This window comes from Pterocles gutturalis, unplaced genomic scaffold (genome assembly GCF_000699245.1).
Source record: "Pterocles gutturalis isolate BGI_N339 unplaced genomic scaffold, ASM69924v1 scaffold18289, whole genome shotgun sequence".
Lineage (NCBI taxonomy): Eukaryota > Metazoa > Chordata > Aves > Pterocliformes > Pteroclidae > Pterocles > Pterocles gutturalis.
The window spans coordinates 7,475-33,524 of NW_010128644.1; the positions used below are offsets into that span (position 1 = coordinate 7,475).

The window sequence follows — 26,050 nt, forward strand, 5'->3', positions numbered from 1 at the left end:
AGCCAGAGAAATAAACTAAAAATACTGTGAGTTGCTCTAACAATGTGGGAATTCATTTCCCCAACATGGCTTGTCACACGTTACTCTCTGCAGACTGCCTGGGTTATTCACGAGTGTCTGTAAAGCAGATGACCTCAGTTGTTTTGCTGAGGAAACTGGAGAGAGATTCCCAAGTTGCCTTATGAGTTAGTCTACACCAATACAAGAAATATGGAAATACTTTCCATGGAGATTGAGCCTATTTTGCTTGGAAAGGAAACACCAGCTGTCTCTGAAAGTGCTGAAAATCTGTGTCACAAGCGGTACGGGATGGAAAGAGATGATTTGGACTATATGTATGTTAAAGTAAGTAGAATGTGTTTGGTTGTTTTCTTGGTTATAACACAGGTGAAGGCTGTACAGCCAAGCATATAATAACTTATTAGTATAATAGTTTATTAACAAAGCCTTAAAGTAAGTAGAATTTTGACTTACAATCTGGAGATATATGAAGAAGACTTTTTCAACCATGCCAGGCAGTAATTTCATTGTTTAGGGCATTGTCTCTCTTAGAAAAATCTTATATGAGGAGACGCATTTGCAGAAGTGGTTAGAATTTGATGTCAGTGCACTTCTTCTTTGTGACAGTCTTACGTATTGGAAATGCAAAGGTGATACAAACTTTTTTCAAACAATCAAATAGAAAACGCTTGTAGAGCAGAGGGGTGGAATAGTTTCTCTAAGGCTGAATGTGGCATACAATTTCCAACTCATGTGAAAGGTTTTAATTTCAGGCCCCTCTCCAACACAGAGGTGTTTTCCATGATTTCTTGTGCTAATCAAGGCTAGAATTGCACTAATGAAATGGTCTGGAGCAGGCGGCACTGGGGTCCCTGCTGCACGGGCGGCTCCTGTGGGCGCTTCCCTTGAGGGATCTGCTGGGGCAGGGCTGAAGGCTGCAGGGAAGAAGTGCAGCTGCTCTCACCGACAGTTTCTGAGAGCAACGCTGTGGCCGTTAACCCTAGTTCTGCTTTCACAGCTTCCCCCAGCACTTGTGGAGGCTCTTTGGGGGGTTTAGCGTTGCTGGCTGGTTTTAAGTTGGAGCTTGCCAGGTCATTTGCACTGTTTCTGGTTTCCTTGCGTGGGGGCTTGCTGTTAATTTCCCATGAAAAAGTGGTGGGACTAAATATAGCCTCATTAGCTGTGCTTCACTGGTGTCAAGTTGCTGTTACAATATGGCAGAAAAGTGTCTGTGGTGTGGACTTAACCATAATAACAGAGTTAGCTCTGAGTTAGCTGAGTAAAACTAGTTTTGCCTGAACAGCTCAAGCTCAGTCAGCAAAAGCTCTGTTTTAATGATGTAACTGCATCTCAGCCTGGGGCTTCTGCGTCTTTCTAACAAAAAATAATCAGTTAGTTTGGGATTTTTAGAACCTCAAGCCGGTGTTTTATTTTCAATGTGACTTTTTGGGGGGCTAGGAATAAGAACAACAGAACGCTCAACTTTGCAAAGATACACAGAAAAGTATGGCATTATCTACTATCAAAGTTTATGCCAAATATCGTTCTTTTCATTTTTAACTGTTCAATTAAGCTTTCACAGTTAAGTCAGCAATTGTCCGTACTCCAGGTGTTTTATGAATATCAGAAAATTTAGCCTTATTTCACGTCTGTGAGCTAGGTGATCAGTTATGGCTCCGCTACCTTTTTCTCAATAACTTCTTGTTTCCACCTCCAGCGCTGTGGCACAGCACGGCGCAGTGCATCTGTCTGATCAATGCAGCCCTTTATTTCCCCTTCCTGCCTAACCAACTGCTAGATACACCAAATAATCTCACGGCAGTGATGCAGATGGCTCTGCACTGAGGCAGAGACACTGAGACTAAAGACAACGCTTCCTCGTTCTGCGTGTACGAGCCCAGGATGAGCAGCCAGCCGCAGCTGGCGCTGGGAGTCCCTCCGGTCCCTGAGCAGAACTTGGGCTGTGCTGCGTGTTGGGAGAAACTATTCCATTGTCCTGCCTGTTACGGGTGACGTTTCTGGAAGATTTGGGGAAAATAATTTTTAAAAGCTTCTGTAAGATCTTAAATCCATTTAAAAACTTGAGAAGATGAAATAGACATTTCATTGTGTGACATCAGCATGTAAAAATATGTAAGAGACATGAGAGTCTTGACTGAATTTGTACCAGTGGTCTGGAAATAACACTTACTTCAGCATTTAGTTAATTATGCTGTGAAGTCTGTATTATGACTTGCATCACGTTAGTGTTAAAATAAAACCCTACAACCACTTGTTTCATTTGTCCTCATAATATTTGTTTTCTTGGCTTTTAAATTCAGGCACCCGTGAAGTTAATAACGTGTTGAATGGGCTTTTTTGTGTATTCTTAAGTGGTGGGTTTTTAAAAAAATGTTTAAATTGGAGTATTTTTGTAATGTACCCACAACATTCACTGTAAGCACGCACACATTAAATCATGCATCCTTTCCCTGATATTCTTTCCTCAGTGCAGCATGTCGCATTAGCTTAATATTCAGGGGATGGCTGTAGTTGTTTCATTTGCCCTTAAATTTTTTGTGGCCAGTTTCCTACAACTCTTGTAACATGTTTTTCAGGTTGGATGAATTGGGTGCTTTAAGGTAGACTTGTAATTAAATTCTTTTGGAAATCTGCACAGTATAATTCAGTGTTGGCATTTGTTGTGGTGGTATGGAGAGGTACACTTATAATTAAATTATTTTTGAAATCCCCACAGTATAATCCAGTGTTGGCATTTGTTGTGGTGGTATGGATGGAAATGCAATACAGTGTATGCCTCTCTGTGTGGGTATGACCCCAAATGAAGTTTTACATGAGTCAGAATATTTTCCTGTCACTCGGTCTGGGGTAGGTGTCACACTTCTGTTTGACATTTTCACTCATCTGATTGTGGTTGTTCAGCTGCTTTGTGTCTCAAGTAGTGACCAAAACGTTGGTGCTTTTGATCTAGCTGTAACTGCCGCCTTTTTTTTAAGATCTTTCAGAGCCGCGTTCATTCCTTTCGACAGGTCTAGAAATCAAAATTGTTTCAAACACAACATTTTCTTAAACATTGATTTTTCTTTGGATATATTTTTTTAAGCCCTGGTGTCACGCCCCCCATGTGAATAGCATGAGGCTTTTGATCTTCCTATTGCATAAACTATGTGAGAATATTTTTCAGATAAAAAGTTAATACAAATTGTCACACATGTTTTCCCCAGCACATACATTGTGATATCAATGTCTTTTTAAATTAATGCTTTCTAAATATCAGGCCTTAAACTGTACAAGAGGTGTATGTAAATGGCTGTCGCTGAGCAACAAGACAGGAAATACGCTCCATGCCCAAGGAATGTTACTGCCTTTAAGAAAATTGATAGTTTTTGTTTTGATTCTTGTACAAAGTTAATGATGCCGTTTCCCTCAGGCTGTAAGAATAGTTTAGATGAGTTGGTCAGAGGTTTTGCAGCAGCCTGCGTGTCATGGAAATGCTCTACTTTCCGATCCTCCCTGGTTACTTGGCATTTTTGTGAAAGGAGATGAAATGTGGTCTTCTTTCCAAGCCGCAGCTAGCAGCAGCACTTTGATAACAGAAATGCAGTGCTCCCTTGGGGCTGCCTGCGCATCGCCGGACAGGTGCCAGGAGTTTTAGTGGATTCAGCAGTGGAAGAAGTGGGACCTTGTCCCGCCCCGTGCGCGAGTGATCAGGGTCTCTATGTAGGGGATGCAGGTTGGTCAAATTAAGACTTGTGTTTGACCTGTTACTCAGCTGGCTGTGCATCTGCTTATGTTAATATAAAAGCCAAACTTTTCTGCTTCGGGTGTTTCTAGGCTCAGTATTATCATCCACGGTGGCAGTACTGTGAAGCAAGTATAAGGGAAAATATAAAGGTGGAAGGAAATTATTCTAATAGCATCAAATTACATTTTCAGAGCAAGCCCATCCATGGAAATCACACAGCTCAGGAGTCCTTTTCTAATAAGTTTGCATTTTCCATAGATAAGCTCAACGCTTCTGCAGCGTGAACTGTTAGGACTTGGTGCTCTCTTTTGTTGTTATGCCTTGCTAGCACGGACACTTTCCTTTTTCCAGCCTAACAATGCAGCCTGCTCTCTCCATGTGGCCGTATTCAGTTAGCAACAGGTTCACACTGAATGATTTTGGTCAAATTTGGCTTTGACTTTCACCAGGTGTTGCAGATAAGCTCAACACTTCTGCAGCGTGAACTGTTAGGACTTGGTGCTCTCTTTTGTTGTTATGCCTTGCTAGCACGGACACTTTCCTTTTTCCAGCCTAACAATGCAGCCTGCTCTCTCCATGTGGCCGTATTCAGTTAGCAACAGGTTCACACTGAATGATTTTGGTCAAATTTGGCTTTGACTTTCACCAGGTGTTGCTGTTCCGTTGGCTCCTTCAGCTAGAGCTGCCAGAATTGAAGGTATCTCTTTGATCCAGACATCAAGGAGCTGCTTTGTTCCTACCCAAACCCGAGGTCATTCTTGAAAGAGAGAGGGGCAATGTCTTTCCTAAGTTCTTCACAGTTAACACCTGAAAGACTGCATTTTTTTGAGGCTGTCTATAAAGAAATAAATAGATGATCTCTGCTGAAGTGGAAACCATACAAGTTCACTTGTACGGGTAGGTTTTGCTGAGAAACTAGGGACAGCTTTTTATGGGTTGAAATTTCCTTTTTTGGATTTAGATCATCTCATGAACTCTTTCAGCTCCTAATGAAAAGAGCTATTAAGCTGTGAAGATAGCAGTATCTCCTTGTGCAGTGTTTGTGGTTGTGCGATGGAAGCAGAAAACTGACTGGTGAAGCGACTGCTGAGCCGCTCGCATTGCTGATTCCGTTCTGTCAGCAAGGTCAGTTAGTACTTCAAGAGGTTCATATCTCAGAAGAGAGGCTTTGTGAGTCATGTGGTCTCATTTGATGGATAATTATGATAGTCTGCTGATTTCTTCATGTGATCTAAGATGAAATCATGAGGTATGAGAGAATGGTGTGATTTCCTATTATATTTTCTTATTATGTAAAATTGTGGTAATACAACTAGCTTTCTGACCCACCCGTAAAAAATGAAAACTTCTCCCTGTGTTTTTTTCTGCAAGTCACTATAAAGATATCACTAAGCCTTTGGTTTTCAGCAGCACAACTTGCCCGCCTTTGAACAAAGTGTGGCCATTCCATACTTCTGTGTGATTTTGGAGGTGGTGGAGTTTTCGTGTTAGTTTGCCGAGGCTGAAAGAGAGTCTAGGCAAGAAACTGAGTTTTTAAATAGTACTGTCAATATGCATTTCATTTGTTTTCTTTCTGAATTCAAGGGTATCTCGTCTGTGTGCCTTATATTTTCATTCCGATTTTTTTTAAACTAGTTTAGAGTAGGCGATGGCCCTGTGAATGCTCAGCTGGAGATAGCTGGCTGCTGTGGCTTTGTCGTGGGGAGGGAGGATGGGCTGCATGTCCTCCTCGTGCCTCTTGCAGTCATACCTGTCTGATGAGAACACGAGGAAGTCATCAGTGGTGAGCTAGAAACACACTCACAGAGAAAGTACAACGTTATTGCCAGGAGAGCAAAGCTGAGTTTATTGGAGCCAAATCAATACTGAAAGGGAAAGTGCAGGTGACTCTACAGGTAAGCTTGGGGTGACATGAAAGGTAACAATGTTTACTTAAAATTTCATTCACTGCCTTTCCTTGAGTAAATCGTACTGTTATCTCTCCTATCAGCAGTTTGGTGGTTCAAAATTTATATTGAACTATTACAAAGAGTAATATATTCATTGGTCATAATCAGGCACATTTTCACTAAAGTCTTTTTGATGCTTGCCATAATTTTTGTCATTTCACTGCTAGCATTTAGAATTTATTGTAATTTTTAGGCTAGAATTTCCTTAGCTTTTTAGTAGGCTGATTTGTAAATCAATGTCTCTAGAAGTTTATTGTATTTTAGTCTTATTTGATGTAGTCATAAACTTGATTTTATATACTAGTAAATAAAGAGGGATGAATAGTAGAGATACTAGAATAAGGTCTTTCCCGAGAGAGAGGCCCCTGGTCCTGTTTCCACCAGCAATGGTGCTTTGTTTTCTGCTATGGGGCTGGATCCCACTAGAGGCTAGGCAGCAGTGGGATTTTAACATCAACCGATTATATAAAAGTTAGAATGAAGATCTGATTTTGCAAATCATTCTGCTAAATTAATGAGGTGAAAATATTGTGTAATGATTCAGTGCTTATAATTAGGAACATCTCTCTCTTTCCTCCCACCTGTTCCTTTTACCAGCTGTTTTCTTTGGTGGGGTTTAAGGCTGGCGATGATGCTAGAGGTGAAAAGCTGCAGCTTAGTGCTCATAGGATGACTTTCATATCTGCGGGTTATGTCACGTGGAAGGTTCAGCTGTCTGTAGTAACCCGGTTTCTATGGTGATCTGTTTTCTGCTTTCTCTTAGACAGGAGAAGATGTACAGTTTCAGCTGAAGCAATTAGCGCTGCCTATTTCATGCTGGCGTAGATCACGCAGTTAGAAACTGCTACGCAGCATTTGCTGCCTGGAGTTAACAGTATTTGTGTCTTGCAAGGCTCCTGCCTTTTTCACCTGGGGAAACTTTTCTTTGTGTAGCCTAGAGGAAACCAGCCTGCTAACCTGTTCTGCTGGACAGTATTTAAATGCTTTCCTCTTTCATATTGCATTTACTTTGCTTTCTGTCAATACCCGTGATGAGAAGCAAGCCATATCCCATCAGAAACATTGAGGATGGTGAACTGCTGGTGTACCTGATCAGAAACGTTGAGGATGGTGAACTGCTGGTGTACCTGAGGGAGGGGAAAGAAAAAAAATCCTGGGCAAAATGTGGCACACGTTTGGCTGTGGCTGATGCATTTGTGTGTTTTAACTGTAAAACTTCCCTGCTTTCTGGCAGGGCTTTGATTTTTAGGTTTTGGGGGTTGTTTTAAATAAAAGAGAGTTCTGTGAACAGGTGCATTGGGGTAGGTTTGGATGTATGTATGTCTATGGAGCTTTATAGGGAATCATTTGTTTAACAGCCACGTGGAGAGGGAAGAAGACATTGCTCCTGAGCGCAGTACTTGGCTCCAGTGCCGCACCTCTGTTGTCACGGCCTGGATGATTATTTTGGAATTATTCTATCATTTCTGTAGGTTTGTACTTGCACTGGCATATCCACTTGTTAGCACACACCTTCGTTTTATCTCAAATAAGGTTTCTTAGCCTGCAAATTGTTTTCAGCCCTGCTGTATCCACAAACAAATAATCCAAGTGCCCGAGCCATGGCTCCTGCTGCTCATTTCCCCGCTGCTCCGCTGCCTTTTTGCTTCATTGCTGCTCTGTGCAGTGCTCTGGGAATGGCAAGAGCACATTCTGAAGAATTCCTTTGGAGATCTATAATTTTTCAAATAATTAATCAATATTCATATCTTTGGGGGGGAGTGGGGAAGAGGGTATATAAATAATAAAGTAATACTGCACTTTTGTACTGAAAACATTAGCAAATATGTATGAAACTAAATACAGCTCAAAGAAAAAAGAAAACCAGCTGCATATTTACTACAAAGAACAAAGTTTCTTGTCTTTGTATAAAGTAGATTCTTAGGGCTGGCCTAAACATCCAGTGAAGATGAAGACAGACCAGGTGTGGGAGCATAACGTATTCTGTAGGGGGAGCAATGAAAATGAATTTTTAATTCTTTATTTCATTGTTTTTCTCCTTTCACTCGGTAAAGGAAATTGTTTTACATGTATGGCATAAGCTTTTCAGGAGTTGGGGAGCTTTCTAGATGAAGGCAGTGGCAGCGCTTTAAAGGCTGCAGTGGGTTAAGGGTAAAAGCCATTGTCAATTACTCACTCTCCTTGAGAAGCATCCTGGATATGGGAAGCAAATTGCTTTGTGAGGTTCAAAATCCTTCCAGACACTGAGTTTCTCTGGCAGCCTCCAGCTAGACAGGGTGCGTCTCCCTCTCCTGGGCCAGGGGCTGGGGCTCTTCGAGTCTCGCTCCTGACCCACTGCCTTTGCTGAACACGTTTTATCAAAAAATCCCTAGTAGAAACAAGAAGTTCATAATTTTAAGTAGTGGGAAAACTGGGTTAATAAGAGGAAAAAATAAAAAAAAGCTTCAGCATTCTTTGAGGCACAAGGTGCTATACAAAAAGAAGTTGTGTAATGACCAACAGCAAGGTGATGAAGCTGTATGACCAAATGCAGTTTTCTCTGCCATCAAATGCTGTGCTTTGACAAATGCGTTACAGTTACTTTGAAATATTTTAGTGGGTTGAGAATGTTTTGCAACGTGACTGTACCTCCAAAGCCAAGAAGCTGTTTTGTTTGCAGAGGGGATGGGTGTGGGATGTGCTCTCTAGGCATTGCAAGAGCATCAGTTCAGAAGCTGCAATGTATTAAAAATATCATAGCCTTTTCCTTGTGTTTCTCACGAGCTGTTTTCATATGTACATATTTACATGTGTGTGCAACTGTATAAGTAAATAGATAGTTTCCATGCGCCTTTAATTGATTCTTGAATATGAGATAACCTTTATTATCTTCACTCATTTAAAAATAGGAATATTCTTTCTGGTTTTGGAAACACGTCACATGTTTCTTCTGGGTTACTTTTATGAATAAAGTTTGTGTGGAAATGGTCATTAACTGGAATGCTGTGGGTTTTTTTTATTTTTATTTTTTTTTCTTTTTGGTGTTCTGGAGATAATCTATTTTAAACTTGCCCTATTTGAAACTACAAAGGAAAGAGCTTTTAATATTTGAGATCAGGTAGCTTTGCTTGAATTAACACAGATGTGCCAAAGTGTTCTTTTAGGAAAAAGGGGGGAAAAAAAGCTATATAATGTTATGCTGCAAATGCATACTACTCAGAAGAGTTGCTCCAAGTAATTTTTTTGATAGCCCAGTTTTTGATCTCGCTGAAAACACAGGGTTGTTTTTTTTTTCTGTATATTTTCAGCATTGAATATGTATCTTGGAACATTATTTTGCATGAGAAATGCATTTTACTTTCTGTGTAGGCAATAAATTTAAGCTCATGTAGCCTTTCATCAATAGAACAATTTATTCACCTCAGACATACTAATTAACTTGTCTCTTGCTTAAGGGTTTGGCTGTTAAATGTGTATTTAAAAAAGAAAAAAATTGTTTTGGTGTCATCTCTATTGATGATCTAACTCTGCTGCAACAAGAAGTCGCTGATCCTTTGCTGTTGTTATTGTATTGCAGTATGCCAGGGTTTGGATCCCTGATCCAGAGGAGGTCTGGAAGTCAGCAGAACTTCTCAAAGATTATAAACCTGGAGATAAAGTCCTCCAACTTCGACTTGAAGAGGGCAAGGTAGGTCTGCATATTGTTTGTAGGCTGATAGTTTTTGTTCTCAACCGGACACTGATGTATCTAACGCAGGGAGCTGTACTGTCAAAATATATCCGTATTTATGTATGTGCAATTATTCCTGTCCACTGACTTCCAGCAGTATTTTTTTGGTGTGATAGGTTATACTTCTTAGTCACAGAAATCCGTTTTGCCTGATTTTAAAAATAAATGTTTAAAACGTTGCATTTATCCAACTGTCTATTATGTTCAGTTGCATCATCTTTTTCTACTCACGCTGCTCAACCAACCTGCAGCCCCGGTTTGGTATTCCAGTGAGAGCAGTGTTGCTGGGAGAGCAGTGGTGCAGGGAAAGAACTGTGACTCTGAAGTTGAGCATAGCCATCAGAAGATGAATAAAGACAAAAAGGGGCAAGCATTAAGGGCATTATGAAAATGATGCTGTATGTGTTGTAGCGAAATGATGACGTGTCTACGAAAAGCTCACAACATTCTAGTGGAGGCCTGTTCATTTTTTTTATGCCCTTTAAATGATTATTTAATTTTAATATATAATGATGGTGATTCCTCAGATCTTCTAATGGAAAATAAAGATCTACTGCAGTTGGTCAAATATTTATTTTTCATTTATTTTTTTCTTCCCAGTGGGCAGCTTAGATCCTACTTTTATACAGAGGCCTATATAGCAGTGAAGTAAAGAAAACAGATTATATATATCAAATAGCTCCTAAATAAATATTGTATTTGAATGAATTTCAGTCCTTGATTCACTCATATTGCCTACGTGGCAAGCTGAGTACAACCTTTTTAATCCGATGAGATTAATTTCCCAGCACATATTCCAGGCTGTGTGGTGCTGCTGCCCACATTGCATGTGGCAGAATGGGCGTGTTTGCCGGTTAAGTCACATTGTGTGAGGACAGGGAAACAGCAGGTAAATAAAGATCTAGAGACAGATGCAATTAAAGCATCTATATCAGAGATTAATTTATATCTGCAAAAATTGTAAGTAGCATTGCTTCAGTGTATGTGTTCTTCGTGGCGTTCTGCCAGCACTCTGGTGTTGTATTACTGCATATGAAGCTGGCTAGAGACAGGTGGGAAGCTGCTTCCTCTCTTCTCAAGAGGAAAATAATATGGGAAAACTGGTTAGATTTTTGATATAGCATATTTTGTTTTATTTAATAAAATTATTTGGCAGCAAAAGCAAGGGGTTTGCTTAAGTGATAGTCTAAAAAGGTAGTATCACCTGTGCCTGTTATGCCTATAGAACACCCTTTTGGGAAATTTTAAATTATGTTTTTGGAGAAGGAACTGCTAACTCAAGTCACCAGATAATTTAAATCTTGCATTGTGTTTTTGTAACTTGCGCACGTTTTACTGGAAAGAACGGTTGGAGGGACTGCATGAGGAAACCTAAACACCAGCTCTTTCAACACGTGTTTCTATTTGATTTTCAGGACCTAGAATATTGCCTAGATCCGAAGACGAAGGAGCTCCCGCCCTTGCGAAACCCTGACATACTTGTTGGTGAAAATGACCTCACAGCGCTCAGTTATCTCCATGAACCTGCTGTTTTACACAACCTCAAAGTTCGATTTATAGACTCGAAACTAATCTATACCTATTGTGGCAAGTACTGTCTTTCCATACCATAATCTTTACAGGGACTGTGAAAACATAGTGTGATGATGTGATTGCTAGAAACCAGATATTGAAAATTTCCTTCTCGTTATTGTCTGATTAAGGCAAAGACACATTTTTCCAGTACATGTAGTCAGATTATCACTTGCATATTCATTGTGCCAGCAGAAAACACGCCCCATGGTTTTTTTTTTAATATACAATTTAACTTTGTCTCTCATCAGACTTTTCTAGGACAGTCCCAGTTCTTGGTATTGTAAGTCAAAGTGTCCTGAGCCTTCTTGATGTTGTTATATATTACTAAACTTGCTGTTTGTAATTTCATTGTACTTCGCACTGTTTTGAAAACTATGGAGTAGGGAAGTCATGCTGCAAGGTGGCCCTTGACAGATATCAGCTAACCATGGTTGCAGGTGTCTGAAGCAGGAATTTGTGTTTTGCATCTGAAGGCCCTGTTGAACATGCCAAGGGTCAGATGTTCCCTCTTCTGGTCACTGCTGCAGCTCCACCCATGGTGATGGCGATGGAGAGCTGAGGCCCCCAGCACGTTAAACACGTTGTGATGTGATGGTCAGACTGCAGGCATTGATGCCCTGCCACTGTTTGCTCACTCTGGCTATTCCTAATCTGCGGATGCTCAGCAGAGTGCGTCTGCTCCCAGTCCTGCTCTCAGCAGTGTCTGGACCGTGGGGCACTGAATCAGGCTTTGCCACCCTCTCCTTGCAGCCAGCCTTCATTCCCATAGGAGTGGGAGGTGATTCATACCCACGTCTCATCCCATTGTGCAGCCAGAGCATGACTAGAGGCGCAGAATAATTCAGATTGGAAGAGACCTCTGGAAGCCTTCAGTGAAGCTCCCTCCTTAAAACAGGTCTGACCAGATCAGGCTGCTCAGGGCTTGGACCAGTCAAAGTATCTGAGTATTTGAGTATCTCCAGTGCTGGCTGTACCGCAGCCTCTATGGCCACCCCTGCTCAGGGCACGTGTTCTGGTCCCAGTGTTGGAAAGAGAAACAAACCACCTCAGTTCCCCCAGTTTAGACATTGTGTATCTCTCCCGAGTGCCCCTACGGCAAAGCTCGTGGTGTTTTGTGAAAGGGCTTTTGTGCAAGCAGAGTCCCACGGCCCGAGGCTGTGAGGCGCGTTTGGTGGTGGCCAGCCCACTGGTACCACCGCAGCCCTCCCGTGCGGCAGCCTGCCCGGCTTGTGTTCCGCCTGCTGGCAAACCCGCAGGCATCGTTTTGTGTTTACCGTCAGTTAAGAGGATTTCAAAAGGAGCATGCTCTCTGCTGGTTTTGTTTTGCTGTGTTGGGGAAGCAAACACGTTGTTTTCATGTTTTTGCTGGTGCAGCTTGAGCTGTGGGCTGGGCTGGTGTTGCAGTTTCTCCTGGGGATGGAAGGGCTTTGGCTCCTCATGGGTGGGTCTGCCAAGGGCCTGGGATGGTGAGGCTTGGTCGGCTGTTTTGCTTCCAAACAAGACTCAGGTGATGATTCCGGGAGCTGCACGTGGGTTTATTAGAAACATGTGGATCCAGTAGCGTGGGGGTTCCTGGCAGCCAAAGCGCAGGTGAAGGAGGTTTTTCCTGGGGGCCTGAGGGAAGCAGTGATTTATTAGCTTGGGATGTAGGCACATGTATGTTATGTTACAAGCTAAGGACAATGAAGTTGGTGTGTCGGCTTTTAAAAGCCTGATCCTTTGGCCACAGACATTCACCTTTCAAACCCCTCTACCAGTTCCTGTCCTGCGTACAAGTTTCTTCCCCTCTGCAAAGATCATTGCCTTAGAGCTCTGCTGCGGGATGAGCTGCATTTGCCTCCATCGCCTGGCTCACACATTAGTCAGGTTAGTTTAAATACTCCGTGAAGGTGATTTGAGCTAACCCATCTGATTTAGCCCGAAGGAGATTAGAAACACTTTAATCCACCAAGAGAATTATGGTTACGTTATTCTCAACCAGCAGAACTGGAACTGGGACGGGTGGATGTCCACAGCCCTAGAAATGAATTCAACCATGCTGTTTTAGTGTAGGATGTCAAATGGATATTAAATTCTTGAAAATTTCACTTGGAAGTGATCCAAACTTTTGAACAGAAAATCTCCTGATTTCTTAATTGAAAGTCAGCCTTTCACCAGCAATTCAGAAGTGATTTATAACTTTGCTTTACTGTTGGGAATATAAAGGTAGAATTCATGAAGGAAGTTGAAAAGTTACACAGGGAAATTTGAATGCTTACATGGAAAAACTGCTATGGTTGTGATAAAAACTCGGTTAATACTGCTGGTTAGTTCAGATGTATGAAGTACTACCTGCTATGTAGGAGAGCGAACTTTAAATTAATAAATTATTTCTGTTAATATCCAGTTTATCCACAGATGGGTGAATATGTTCAAAATAAACAAATTAGATACGCTTATTTTGGGCATTTATAAGAAGAATGGCAAAAAGAGAAGCCAGAGTTCAATTTAGAGCGACTGGAGGAATGAAAACACACATAACTCTGATTTGGAAAGGCCATGATTGTTCTTAAAATAGCAATATAATTCAGTGGAGATAAAGAGAAGTTATATATAAATTAATCTGGATTATAGTCCTGTGAGACAGACTGATTTAAAAGTCCCGTAGAAGGCATTTAATTCCTAACTCACTTGTTTTGAATATTTCCAGATGGTAGTTGCTTGTTGATTTTACAGATGGCTACTGAAGTTAAGTGATTTAATATGCTGGAGACTTGTCATGGGGCTGCTTGTTTTGAATTCAGGGGTTTATTTTTGCCAATGGAGCCAAAAGCAGGAGCGAGTTGTCTGAAGCCTCACACAGTTTTTTTTTTAAATGTCTCTTTGATTAGACTTGCAAGCCTGGGAGGCTCGGCTCGGCGGCGTGGCCTTACTTAACTTTTTACTACTTTTCCGCAGTTACAAAGGGCAGATGTTAAAAACTGACACTGAAAATATTCCTCCAGTCTGCTAGTACTGAAGTCCCCCTCCCTAACTCTTCTCTTTATTTTTTGTCTCATCGCTACAGCGTTAGAACTTGGCATAATTTTTTATAGAGACTTTTATAGGGACTCAAGCTCCTGAGTCATTTCAGTGAAGTCATGGCTGATGGAAAAACACTGACTTACATGGGTGTGTCTAGACGTAAAACTTACCATATATTTGAGGAAATAGACTGAGGTCTCTCAAATCTCTTTGTGAAAGATATTCTGTTGTTATTTAATGTTTTTGCTACGGTTTGTGCTTGTTCTATAAATGCATGACAGGATTTAAAAATGGGATGATGCTCCCAGCAACTGTGCCAGACTGTAGATGCTTTCACTTCCCTTCTCCCAGCTTTTCCAGGGAAAGTCTCTCAGAGTAGACATCACAGCACTGTAATCTGCACAGAGCAGAGGGCTGGGATCTGCATTGAGGAAGTCTGCGTGTGTGCGTGTGAATTTCTGAGCAAATTTAGAAGCAAGTTGAGTGCTATGGAAACGCTTCTGGGGCAGGTTCTTCAGGGATGGTTTGTCCAAGGAGCGTGTAGCATGCTTGCTATAGTCACTATGCAACCAACTGCACCTGCGTTCTTGCTTTTAGGCACCAAATTATATATGTAAGAGAAAATTTTATTTTTAAAATGGCCACAGTTAAAATTAGAGTTTCTTTTTTTTCCCCCCTTATCGCACTGTCAGGGTGAGGAGGAATTGCCATGTCAGGAGAGCACAGTTTGCCTGACGCGGCTGGCTCTCACCTGGCAGTGATCAGTGTTTTCACCCCTGCACAGGGTAAATACGTATTCTCTACCCATTGTAAATGCTGCAGGAGAGAAAGTATAAGTAATCTCTGTCAGTCATCCCTGTGGACAGAGCAATCCTCGTTTCTCATGATAAAGAAAATTGTACCAAAAGCATTTGAGATCTCACTTTGAGGCTAGGAAGGATGTACAGAGTAAGACTTAAGTTTTCCTGTGCGGGGAGAGAAAAAGGGTGGCATGAGTTTAGAAGTGCTGTAGTAATGAGTGATATTAAGAAAAGGCAGATACGTGTTTAATAGGGATGGAAAAACTAGAAAATGGAAGGTGTGAGTAGTTATACACACAGATGTATAAGATGAGGATTTTACGGTGCTTTCTGGAGTTGTAATTACTTAATTTCCTGGCATGTGCCGCTGTGTATCAGCCCTATGAACTATGTCTGCATATATTTTTTTTGATCTGTTTGAGCAGGAGGTTGTCCTGCCTGACTGGCAGAGGTGCCCTGGAATCCAAATCACACCATGACTGTACTTTGATGCTTGTTACAAAAACTGTAGATGTTATTCCTGGGCACAGCATAATGGCTGAAGGGTTAACACGCGTCGCGTATCCAAACTGAGAGCTGGCGAGGCCATGCAGTAGTTATAAGTCACAAATCACGTTCTCATTTGTAATTCACAGTAAAATACAGGGGAAGTACAATGCACATTCATTTGTTTACTGCACTGAGCTGGTGGTATTTCAAGTCAACGCACCCTGCATCTGGTTGTTTTGTGCATGGTAGCTTTAAAAAAGTTGGAGAGAGAGAAAAACTAAAAAGTTGTCCCTGATGTGTTTCCTAAAGCAGGGTAGAGGTAAACTCGTATACTTTTTGTGTGCAAAACTGTGGTCAGAATAAATATATGGTGAAGTGAGTAGTATCAGATCCTTATGCTTCTCTAGTTAGTATTTTTAGGAAGGTTAGAACAATAGTTGGTGTTAAAGCCATTTTTTGGTTTGTTTTATTTTGGAACAACTATTAATAGTTCCTTTTGTTTCATTTCCTTTGTAGGTATCGTGTTAGTGGCCATAAATCCTTACGAACAACTGCCTATCTATGGCGAAGATATCATCAATGCCTACAGTGGCCAAAATATGGGGGATATGGATCCACATATCTTTGCGGTGGCTGAAGAAGCGTATAAGCAGATGGCCAGGTGTGTAGACCGTGAGTCTTGAATTCATTATTTTTCTAAAATGAGTAAGACTGCCATGGAGATCATGGCCACTGACAGGTAACAGACATAACCACAGATCTCGTCAATATTTAGGACTAAAATTGCCCCAGTGCATAATGAGATTATGTTGTTTTAATTTGATAAGCAAAATGTGGAGATACTTCTTAATCATCAGTGTATTTTTTAAAAGAGAAAAGTGCCAGATTCTTAACTGTTTTGTATTTATATGTGATACTGACAACAGGAAAAAAAATCACTTGGCTTATGTGTGCTATTATAGGCTCCTAGTTGTGTCAGTAAAGTCCCAGCTACGTAATCCGCCTGTGGCAGTTGTTGACTAGAATTAAGAGGGAGCAGAGGGACGATTGCACAGGGTGCCTGCAAACGGTGTCTCTAAGGAACAGCTGCACAGGAAATCCTCATTTCTTTAAACATTGCATGAAAATGAACTTGTCACACAAGGAGAGCGGTTATAGAAACTTCTTCCCCTTCACCTCCAAGAGCCTGTCAATTTGAGACGCTTTTGAAATATTTCATTTCTAGGATAAAGGTCTTTTGGGCTACTGTGTGTTCTTTGGTTAACAAGATGGTATCCTCCCTGGTTAGCTGCAGGCTGTTGATAGAGTTTTCCTTGTTGACAGTACAGCCCATGATTAAATAAATCAAGTAAAACTGTGGCAGATCTCTGGATGAATTGCGATGGCCTTCGAGCCGTACTGCAGGAGGGGGAGGCAAGGGGAGAATGGGTTGAAGATGATAAAATGTTCATCTTTGAAATTAGCTATCTGTTCATTTAAGAATCCATATGAGACCTAGAATGAATAAACGCTCCATGTGCTGTGAAGTTAGCTGCGTACGTGAATATGGTGATTCATGATACCCACGTAATAGATAATTTCAAAAGAAAACGGTACGGTACAGTGCAACTTTTAGTGACTTAGGGTAATTGCGAAATAGCCAATGTTTCAAAAATACCCTGCATCTGCTCTGTTGAATGGCAGAAGTATTGGCCTTACTTCCTTTCTGCTAAGAAAATAGACATATAATCTGGTATGGAAATATAAAGGCAAAACTGTGTGCTGTGACAGTCACATCTGCATTGTGGCTCTTTCAGTGTGGATCACTGCTGTGTTACAGATCCAGATCACTGTTCTTTTAGACAGACTTGCTACTCACTTCTCTAAAAGCTCTACAAAATAAGTATTTATTAGCCTCATTTTATGTGTGAGGCACGGTACAGTGACCTGCAATTATGTCAGTGATGGATGTAATCCAAATTCTCATAATTTTTGTTCTTAATACTAACCAGTGGAAGTAAGAGGTCGGAGGAGGATCTCTGTCCACTGGCTGCCTGTAACCACTGTCTGAAGCAGGCTTACATTGTACCTGGGTTGAAATTTCAAATTGCCGGATCGCCTGTGTTCTGTGTGCTGGTTAGCTGAAGCCTGTGCAGTGGAGATTTCTATCTGCCACCATCTGCATTCTCTGCTGTCAGAGGAAGACTCAGGGGGCTGAGATTTTGGCTGGAGTTTCTGCTGTGGTTTTTCCTCTGTGTTAATTACCTGCTCTTCAGCTCTTGCTGCGCCCTCCGGCAATTCTGCTGTCCTGAATAACAACAAATAAGATGCAGTAGAAGTTCCTTTTTGAAACACATGATGAGAAATTATATAAGCATGGAAATCATTTGAAATAATCCTTTTGCGTTAATGAATTAATTCCTTTGTGTGTCTACACCATGTGATAAACAATCTGATGGTTTTTTGTATGAGTAACGGGCAGTACTTTCATAGGTGCAAAATGAAATCTGAACACACACTGAAAGTGAAAAAAATTCCCCTATACTGAAGTAACAGTTTCATTGTTTATTTAGTTTCTCCATGTTTATTTCCTTTTCTCTCTTTTTTTTTTTTTTTTTTTTTTTTTTTTTTTTTTTTTTTTGGGGCTTTTTTTTTTTTTTGGCTTGTTTGTTTTTAGGGACTTTTTCTGTCATTTGGACATACTGAGTTTGCTCATTGAATTTCATTTTCTAATGCTGTTTCCAATTCCTTAATCAGTTGTCCTGCCCTTTAGCCTCAGTGATACTTTCTACACTTTGAATAAATCACCTTTAACTCCTGAAGTTATAGAAAAAAATGTGCAGATTTACATTTCTGCAGATGGTTATTTAAAAATTAAAATCAAGTTGTCTGTGACAATTTCATTAACACTCCAATAATTCCATTGAATATTCATATAGTAGTTACTCTTATGGCGTTAATCTGTATTTATGCATGTAATTGGTGAGATTATTTTTCCATTGTTTCTAATCTTTCTTAACTCTGTGTTTAAATGATAACTGGAATAATTAGTCATGATGCTTCTATCCATAAGGCTGCAGTGAGCTCTTCTGAATATTTACTGCTTAGGTCTTGTTGTTAATTTATAATTTAATGATTTAGAATTTGTTCTTGCCAGCTTCATTACTTCGTGTGCTGTGGCCGAGAAACTCCTTCCGTGTGCATGGTTGTAACTAAATTATCTCAGTAGTCTTCTTCAGCCAAAGAAAATGCCCCATGACAGCAATTGGGAAAGCTACTGATTGTATGCTAAGTATTTGCATTGCGTCTTCAGAAAGTACAGTGCAAAAGTGTGGGCTGCTGGAATGACAGGGCTGGAGCTCACATCTGGCTTGTGCACGAAAGGTCGTGTTCAGCAAGTGCTTGGGGTTAACTGCAGCATAAAGCAGCACGTAAAGATGCCTTTGCTGTGAAATTTTCTGCACAGAGGGAGCCAAGCGGTGTGGTATGCGTGGGCTGTGAAGTGGTGTGCCCGTTTGGGCGCCCAGTATTTCATCTTTCAGCAGCAGTTCTGTCACCAGTTCCCAGCAGAGGGTCTGTGAAAAGGAATATGGCTTGTCTTTACCCACAGCTGACACTGAAATAAGTGATTACTGTTTGCTCAGTAGCTGCTTGTCTTTTTCAGCACAGGAAAATCTGCACACCTCTTTTAAGACTAATTTCATTTTTGATTATTATTTCTTTTCTCCCTCCCTACCCCTCAGCTCTCCCCTTTTATTCCTCCCTTCTCATCTGTGTCTTTGTGCCTTTTTCCTTTCCTCTCTCCATCTCCTGCAGCTCCTCTGCACAGGCTGGCAGCTTTGTTTCCAACACCTTTCCTCTGCTGTGCCCAAAATAAGCAATGAACTAGTTTTACAACTGCACTTAAATTGTGTTAGACTGAGGGTTATGTACGCCTCATACTTACCAGTAACTTTATTGGTTTGGATTGTACGATCCTCCAGACCACAGGTGTAAGGGCTCCAGGGCAGATCTCTTCCTCCCTGCGAGCAGGAGGAGATCCGCCTGCGAGTGTGTCCCAGCGGCAGGGAGCAGTCTTGGTCGGATGGAGACCTGTCCGAGGGGCTCCCCCCGCCAAAAAAGGGAAAGAAGTTTTTAATCACTCTTACATAGGATCCCTTCCCCTGCCTGGTACGGGTATATTGCAGTAGTTAAGATAATGTATTTTTTTCAATCGGCACTGTGTTGGTCTGGTTTGTTCCATTCTACTTGTGGTTGATGATAGATACAGCAGAGTGCAGTGCCTGTCAATGTAATAAATTAACTTGGAGATTTCCTTCTGATCAATTAGTAAAATTGTCTGGCAAAGTGCAAGTTAAAAGTAACATTTGCAAACAGAATTACATACTGATGAGATCCCTATAAAACTCAGTGAATACCAGGATGAAAAGCAACAGTGTTTAAAGCATCAGTCTCCAAAGTTTTGCTTTTTCTGTTTGGACAAAGTCTAATGATTTATTCAATGTTAGTGTGTATCTATCTTTTTCATTAAATTACCTTTAATAGGCAGGCTGCCTCTCTGTTTTGTCAGAATTTCAGTGTGTGTCTGATGGCTCTCAGCTACAGGAAGATTTTTTCTATCACTTTTTGTTCAAAAGGAAGCGCAGTGAGCTGTTGAGTAGGTGTTTTGAAAGCACCTTGACTGACAGTCTCCAGTTATGCCAGGCATCCCAAGATAATGTCCTCTTATAAAAATGCATGTTTGATCAGCTGGCTGCTGCTTTGCTTCCGAGTGTCTGATGAATGGATACTCTCCTCTCCACTGTCAGAAGTGGGGAGGGGGATGATTAACAGCCTGTCACAGATCTGCATCCCGTTATGAAACGAGAGCCTGCTGTGGTGGTACTGCACAAACACACAACGGCTGTCTTTGACCTGTGGCTTTGACATAGGACTTTTTAATGAAATACTTACTTTGGAAAGAGATGGTACTTTCAGGACTATGTTGATAAAATTAGAATGAAAAGGGAAATTGTCCTTTCTGGTGAGAACAGATGATTTTGGAATAGTCTTTTGTACTTTGGGTCTGACATTTTGTGGTGTTACGGGTACAAGACAGCAGATGGGGAAATCAACTTGACGTAACGTCAGGGACCTATTTGTCTGAGCAGTGATTATTTTTGGGCAACAAAAGGGTTATGTATGGTGGTAGCTGGAAGCTAGAGTTCATGTGAGGTGTCCTGCTGGTAGCTAAGCAATGAGCTTTCCTAAACTGTTGCAGGAGTGACCTCTGACTAATCCCTAGATAAACCAGTTGCGTAGTGCTGGCTCATCTTTGTGCTCCTCCGGAGTGCAATCTGTCATGATTTTGCAGCATGTGCTGACCTCAGTTTTCTTCATTTGTATGTGTCGAGAGATGTTACTGTCAATTTATTGTCTTTTTCCCTTTTGCCATGTTTACAGTCAAGAGCTGTGTTTCCTGGATACAATTAGAATGGCAAGTGCTGTGATTTGTTAATTAAAAAAAAAAAAAAGTACATCTGCTGGTTTTGAGAGTATTGCAGAACATTTTTATCAAGCTGTTGTTGAAGAGGACCAAAAGATGCTTAAGAACTTGAGGTGTTTTGGAGTGGCTGAGTTTACAGCTGGAACAGACTCAAGAGAATTCAGGTTATATCTAATAGTAATATTTCACCTTTGTTTGGCACTCGCCATGAGCATGTCTCAAAGTCCTCTACAGAACAGGTCAGTATAGTTATTTCCGTTTTATAAATTGAAACAGACTTGGGAGTGGGAGAAAAACTTTGGTGGGAAAAGCAGGGCATAGAGCCCCTGAATTGAAAATCCTGGTCCAGAGTCATATGACTAGATCACACCACCTTGACAATAAAATATGTGAGAATAGAGTGTGTAATTGATAGTGCAGCAGGGAAATGGGTTTCCTGGTAACATTCTCCCAAAGCTAATTTGTTTTCAATATACAAAAAATGAACACGCTATGGTTTGCATGCCTTCATTTCCAGCAGCGTTAAGCGGTCTCTGTGCCCGGTAATGTATATTGCATAATGATGTTTGCTTTCATGGGAGGCTTCATGTGTTCCAGGCACTTTACAAGCATTCACCTCAAATTGTCTCCTCTAATACTGGTATATCAATTTTTGCTTGTACAGAAGACAAGTAAGGCAGAGATGGTGTGCTGTGGCTGTGCCTGAATCAGCCCAGAGTTGGTCCCAGGCATTGAGCTTCCAGCCCCCGGTCCTGTGCTCAGAGCATCCTCTTTTCTCCAGTGGCTAAAGAAGATGCTGGTGAGAAATGCTGTTAGGCTTCAAAAAACAGTTAAACTGGAAATATATTTAGAAATGTGGTTAAAGAACATGGTTTGTTGGACTAATGTATCATGCCTATTAAAAAATGAATGATTTTACAAAGAATTAGTTTACTGCTTAGTCGGGGGTGATTGTTGTGACTCAAGGTGCAGCTGAACAATTCTCTGAATTGTTAGTGCGTGCTGTCTGTGTCAGGTCAGAGCATGTTAGATCCAGAAGTCAAAATAAGCCCATGGGTACAGGGTGTGCAGGTGGGACAGACCAAGAAATGTGGCTGCTGTTCTGCGTAAGAAGTGACACTTGCTGCTGGGGCATAGCACTAGTAACTCTCCTTTTTTTTTCTTGCCCCCATCACATCACTATAGAACAGTTCAAAGCACCTCGGTCTCTAATAATAATCCTTAGTGCTTACACAGCGCTTTGCACATTCAGGGCTTTTTACAAAAGTTAACTTGTTAATCCACACAACAGCCCTTTGAAGGTGGAAGAAAATAATTGTCAGTGTCAGGCTGCACCTTCTGGGATGTGCCGATACAAGTGAGTTCGGAGGCTTAGCGCTGGGATCGTTGGGGTGATGTGGCTCCGTGGGAAGGAGGGGCTGTGCCGCTGTGCAAAGGAGCACTGCAAGGTGGAAACTTGAAAAATGAGGGAAGAGGGTTTCCTGCAATCTGGATGAAGGTAGAGCGCTGGAGTGGTGTTTATCAGTGCTGCCTGCCTGCAGGGGAGACATCTCCAGAGGAAGAGGGGCTCAGCAGCTGCGTGAAGAGAATGGACAGATGTGCTGCCGTTATGTGGGCTGTAGGGAGCAGCTGGAAAGGAAAAGGAGAAAACAGGGGTGCTTTCCCATGTTAAGGGGACCAAGAGCCAAATCTAGAAACAGAGGATAACGGAACTTATTTAGGGCTGCAAAGAACTTTGTGATTGAAAGAGTTTGTTCAGAAGGTTGAATGTTGTCTCCTGATGTCAGAGGTGTCGGGAAGGCTGCCCAGACCTGGCTGCTGCTGCTCTCGATCGCTCCTAGAGCGTTAGAAAAGTGCTGAATGAATTCTTATCTATTTGTTTATTGAACAGTTAAATTACTTCTATTTGAAAAGCAAATCCTGGGTTTGTAGAGTTGCCAGTTTTTATAATGGCTCCTAACAGATGCTGCACACCCTGGGCTGAATTTCAAAGGCTTTTGCAATGAGCAAGTGCTGCCGAACGTGTCCAGCCTTGTTTGCTGCTGCACAGCACCGCGCTCAGGCAGAGGTGAGGCTAAATACATTGCACTGACTTGTGTCAAACCTGCCAGGGCTGGCGGCTTTTACAGCTGCCTTTCATTTTAGGGTAAGCAATTTTGGTCTTTTAGAAAAGCAAATGACTGTGACAATGGGAGCGTCACACCAAAGCGGAGCATGTTGCCCAGAGAGTGAAGCTGGGACCTTGCCCTGGCAGGGGACTGGGGAGGGCAGGTGTTGGGGGGAGTACAGTCTGGTGAGCTCTGCAGAAAAATTCCTTATGTGTCTCCCAAACCATGATTTGCACTGAAAAAATAAGAGCGTTCTAGGAAAAAAAATATGGATGTGTTTTGGTTTCAAGTTTACAGTCACTGGTATTTTTAGGAAGACCTCTATTTATTTCAACTACTTGAAGTCAGACCTATTTCCTGAGCCTTCAGATGAAGCATGCAGAACCTTATAATGTCATTTTATACCACAGATTTGTCCTTCTGTTGCTTTATTCTTTTCTCTGCATTCGTCTGCTATGCTCTTTCCCACGTTGGAGGACGCCCGGTGCCTGGAAGCCAGCGCTCCCTTTAGCCTGCTGGGGCTGCCCTGCTGCGGCGGGGAAGTTCGTTCCTAAGCTTCTGAATAAGTTGATCAAACTGCTTTCTGTGAAGCTCACAAAACATTCAGTACTACAGAGAACTCTTAACTTTATATTGATACCTGATGAAAGCTGATGGATTTCACAAGGAAGGAGTTTAAAATCTTCTCTGTGGGTAGTTATTCCAAGACTGAATAAGCAGTTTGGAATGAGTGCAGTACAAATTAATTTCTCTATTCCTGTAACATCAATATTTCAAAGTTATTTGGGAACATTGATAAAGCAGTTACAATGATATGTAGCACTTCCACACTGCTTTTGTTTTCATTGTATTGTGTAAACTTCTTTTATTTCATGTTATCAACAAAGAAGTTATTTGGTAAAATTTCTGTGCTCTTGTTTTTGTTACAGCTGCCTCATGGGGGAAACTGATCTTTATGAAACAGATTTGTTTAGTCGTGCTCTCAGATAAAAAGACGTGCAAATGTTCTGACTCTAGATACGGCAGGTTATTTTGGTCATATGCTGTCACAAATATGCAACGGGGATGCTGAGAGATTGCAAAAAATAGGATGCTTACTTAGGTCAGAGTTATGTTTGCATTGCTGGAGACACTTGATCATGTCAGCTGCATGTATGTACGTGTATCCTGGCACAGTTTGGGAATCTGCTTTATAGTGTAGGGTGTAGAACATGTCACTTGGCTTAAACTAGGTTTGTGTTGGTCTCTGATCTGTGGCTCTCAGAGTAGCTGCAGCTAACAGAAGTACAGCAAGATTTCAAACCTGCCGGCATTTCAGAATGGATCCTGTCTGACCTTTCAGCAATTGCATTAGTTTTTGAGTTATTTTCTTGGGTTGGTTTTCCTGCTGTCATAATTCAGCTGTAGGATGGCATATCACTAAGTTCCTTTTCTGTCTTTGATGGGCGTGACCCACATCGATGTTGGTGGTAATTGTGTGTATACACTAAGAACAGGATCTAACCCCAATGTTCCCTGAGTCACAGGTACCTTCCCTGGGAGTCTGTGTTCTTTGATCATTCAAAATTCATTGTTTTGAAAATGTAAAGCAATTTCAGGCTTACAAGTCTACCTTATTACCACAGAACCGCAGCAGAGGAACAGCAGTGAGATAAAGCAGACCAGGCCATCACTGCTAGATTAAATAAAAGCTATTTATTGTGTTCTTGTTCTTGCATTGAAGGAGTAGGGGATTTCAGTGTTTGAAGATCACCAGATCGGGCCTTTAGCAGCAGTTTGTGCTGGTTTGATTTAAATAAGAATGAAGCTGTCATGTGCCATGGGGTTGGTGCCCTTAGCCATAACCTAAACCTGCTATTCCAAAAGGAGAGAAGAAACCAGTAGCAACTCCACAAAAAAAGGCAGAAGATTTAATTAAACTGTTAGCACTGGAGTAGTGAGGGGAGAAGATGTCCCGAAGGTGGTGGCCTTCAAACCACCCTGACAAAAAATGCTTCCTTAAAATGTCAGCACCTTGGCAGTGTCCTCAGGGTTAGCAAACGTCGGTGATTTAGGTTCAAAGGTGAAGTAAGTACTAATGCTCTTCTCATCAAATTGTCCAGTTATTTAGTCTCTTCATTTTACATTAAGGATATTTCACTCTGATCTTTTCTGCCAGTCTCATCTATGTTATATGGCATTGAGACAACTCAGCATTGAAGTAGTTCATCACAGGCAAGCATGCCAAAGTCCGTATCAGAATCTTTTAAAATCAGCTGTTAATGATACCTTTTGCCAGGTAGAGATGCTGGTGGCTTGGGTGTGAATGGTTTGATACAAATATTGAGGTTGATGTCAATAATTCTGTATTCCTTTTGTTTGTTTTCCCAGGGTGATGTTTTTGTGGTGTGTGTGCTTTTATACATCTATTTGACATTATTTGCTGTGGAGTCAGGAGTCTGAAAGAAGATCAAGTGATACATCCAATGCATCAGTCATAGGAAGTAAAAAACACACAAAAACAATGCTGTGCTTTGATGATTAAATTGAATAGCTCTGGGCTTCTTTAATCCCCTCTGAAATGCTTATTGATGAAAAGGTTTTTAACTGTTCTAGTGTTCCTGCTTCAGTGAGGGAATTTCTATTGCTATAGAGAAAGAAGGTAAACAAAAATATCGTTAGCGATTTTTCAGTCTGTATGTCTTGATTATCCTGATCTGTTTGGACAGTTTGCTATGGCAATCATGGCTGTGATGCAGTAAGCTCTTCTGTTTTTTGAGGGAACCAGCTTCAGTGAACGTAGTGATCTTAAGGAATGAATATTGTTGGAAAATTGACAACTCTGCCTTTAATGTTAGTAACTTTAATGTTTCATTTCTTGTACTGCCTTTTCTTTTTTGCCTCAATTTTTCCATTGGTCAACTGAAACCATTAAAAGCTGCCTTAGGTAATGAGAGCTATCAGTGATCAGTCAGTGTTGTTGCGGGACTCTGTGCACGTTGAAGGTGCCCAGTCTTGCTCCTGCTTCCACTGCAGCTGACAGCTGTGGCCTCGTGGGAGTAACGTTTCCTCCATTTGGAGCCCTTCTGAAGGCATCTCCCTTAGATTTCTATGAAATACAGAATTTAAAGTTAGTACTAGTCAGTGCTAAAGTATTGCATTAAGATATATGTACATCCTCAACAAAGGTTTTTTTTCACATCTTGAAAACAAGATTTTTTTTTTTTAA

The 26,050-nt window shown here is 41.3% G+C and overlaps 1 protein-coding gene across 1 annotated transcript in view; it reads left to right on the top strand.

Annotated features, from left to right (window-relative positions):
* Window positions 1-309: 309 nt before the first annotated feature.
* LOC104460530 (unconventional myosin-Va-like) overlaps window positions 310-26,050 on the top strand; it is a gene marked incomplete at its 3' end in the record, with an annotated part of 41,979 nt that continues 16,238 nt past the window's right edge. Inside the window, exons 1-4 of the mRNA XM_010079710.1 lie at window positions 310-345; window positions 9,251-9,361; window positions 10,819-10,990; window positions 15,787-15,931. Of these exons, the coding sequence (XP_010078012.1) occupies window positions 310-345; window positions 9,251-9,361; window positions 10,819-10,990; window positions 15,787-15,931 (464 nt within the window). The remainder of the gene's footprint in view (window positions 346-9,250; window positions 9,362-10,818; window positions 10,991-15,786; window positions 15,932-26,050) is intronic.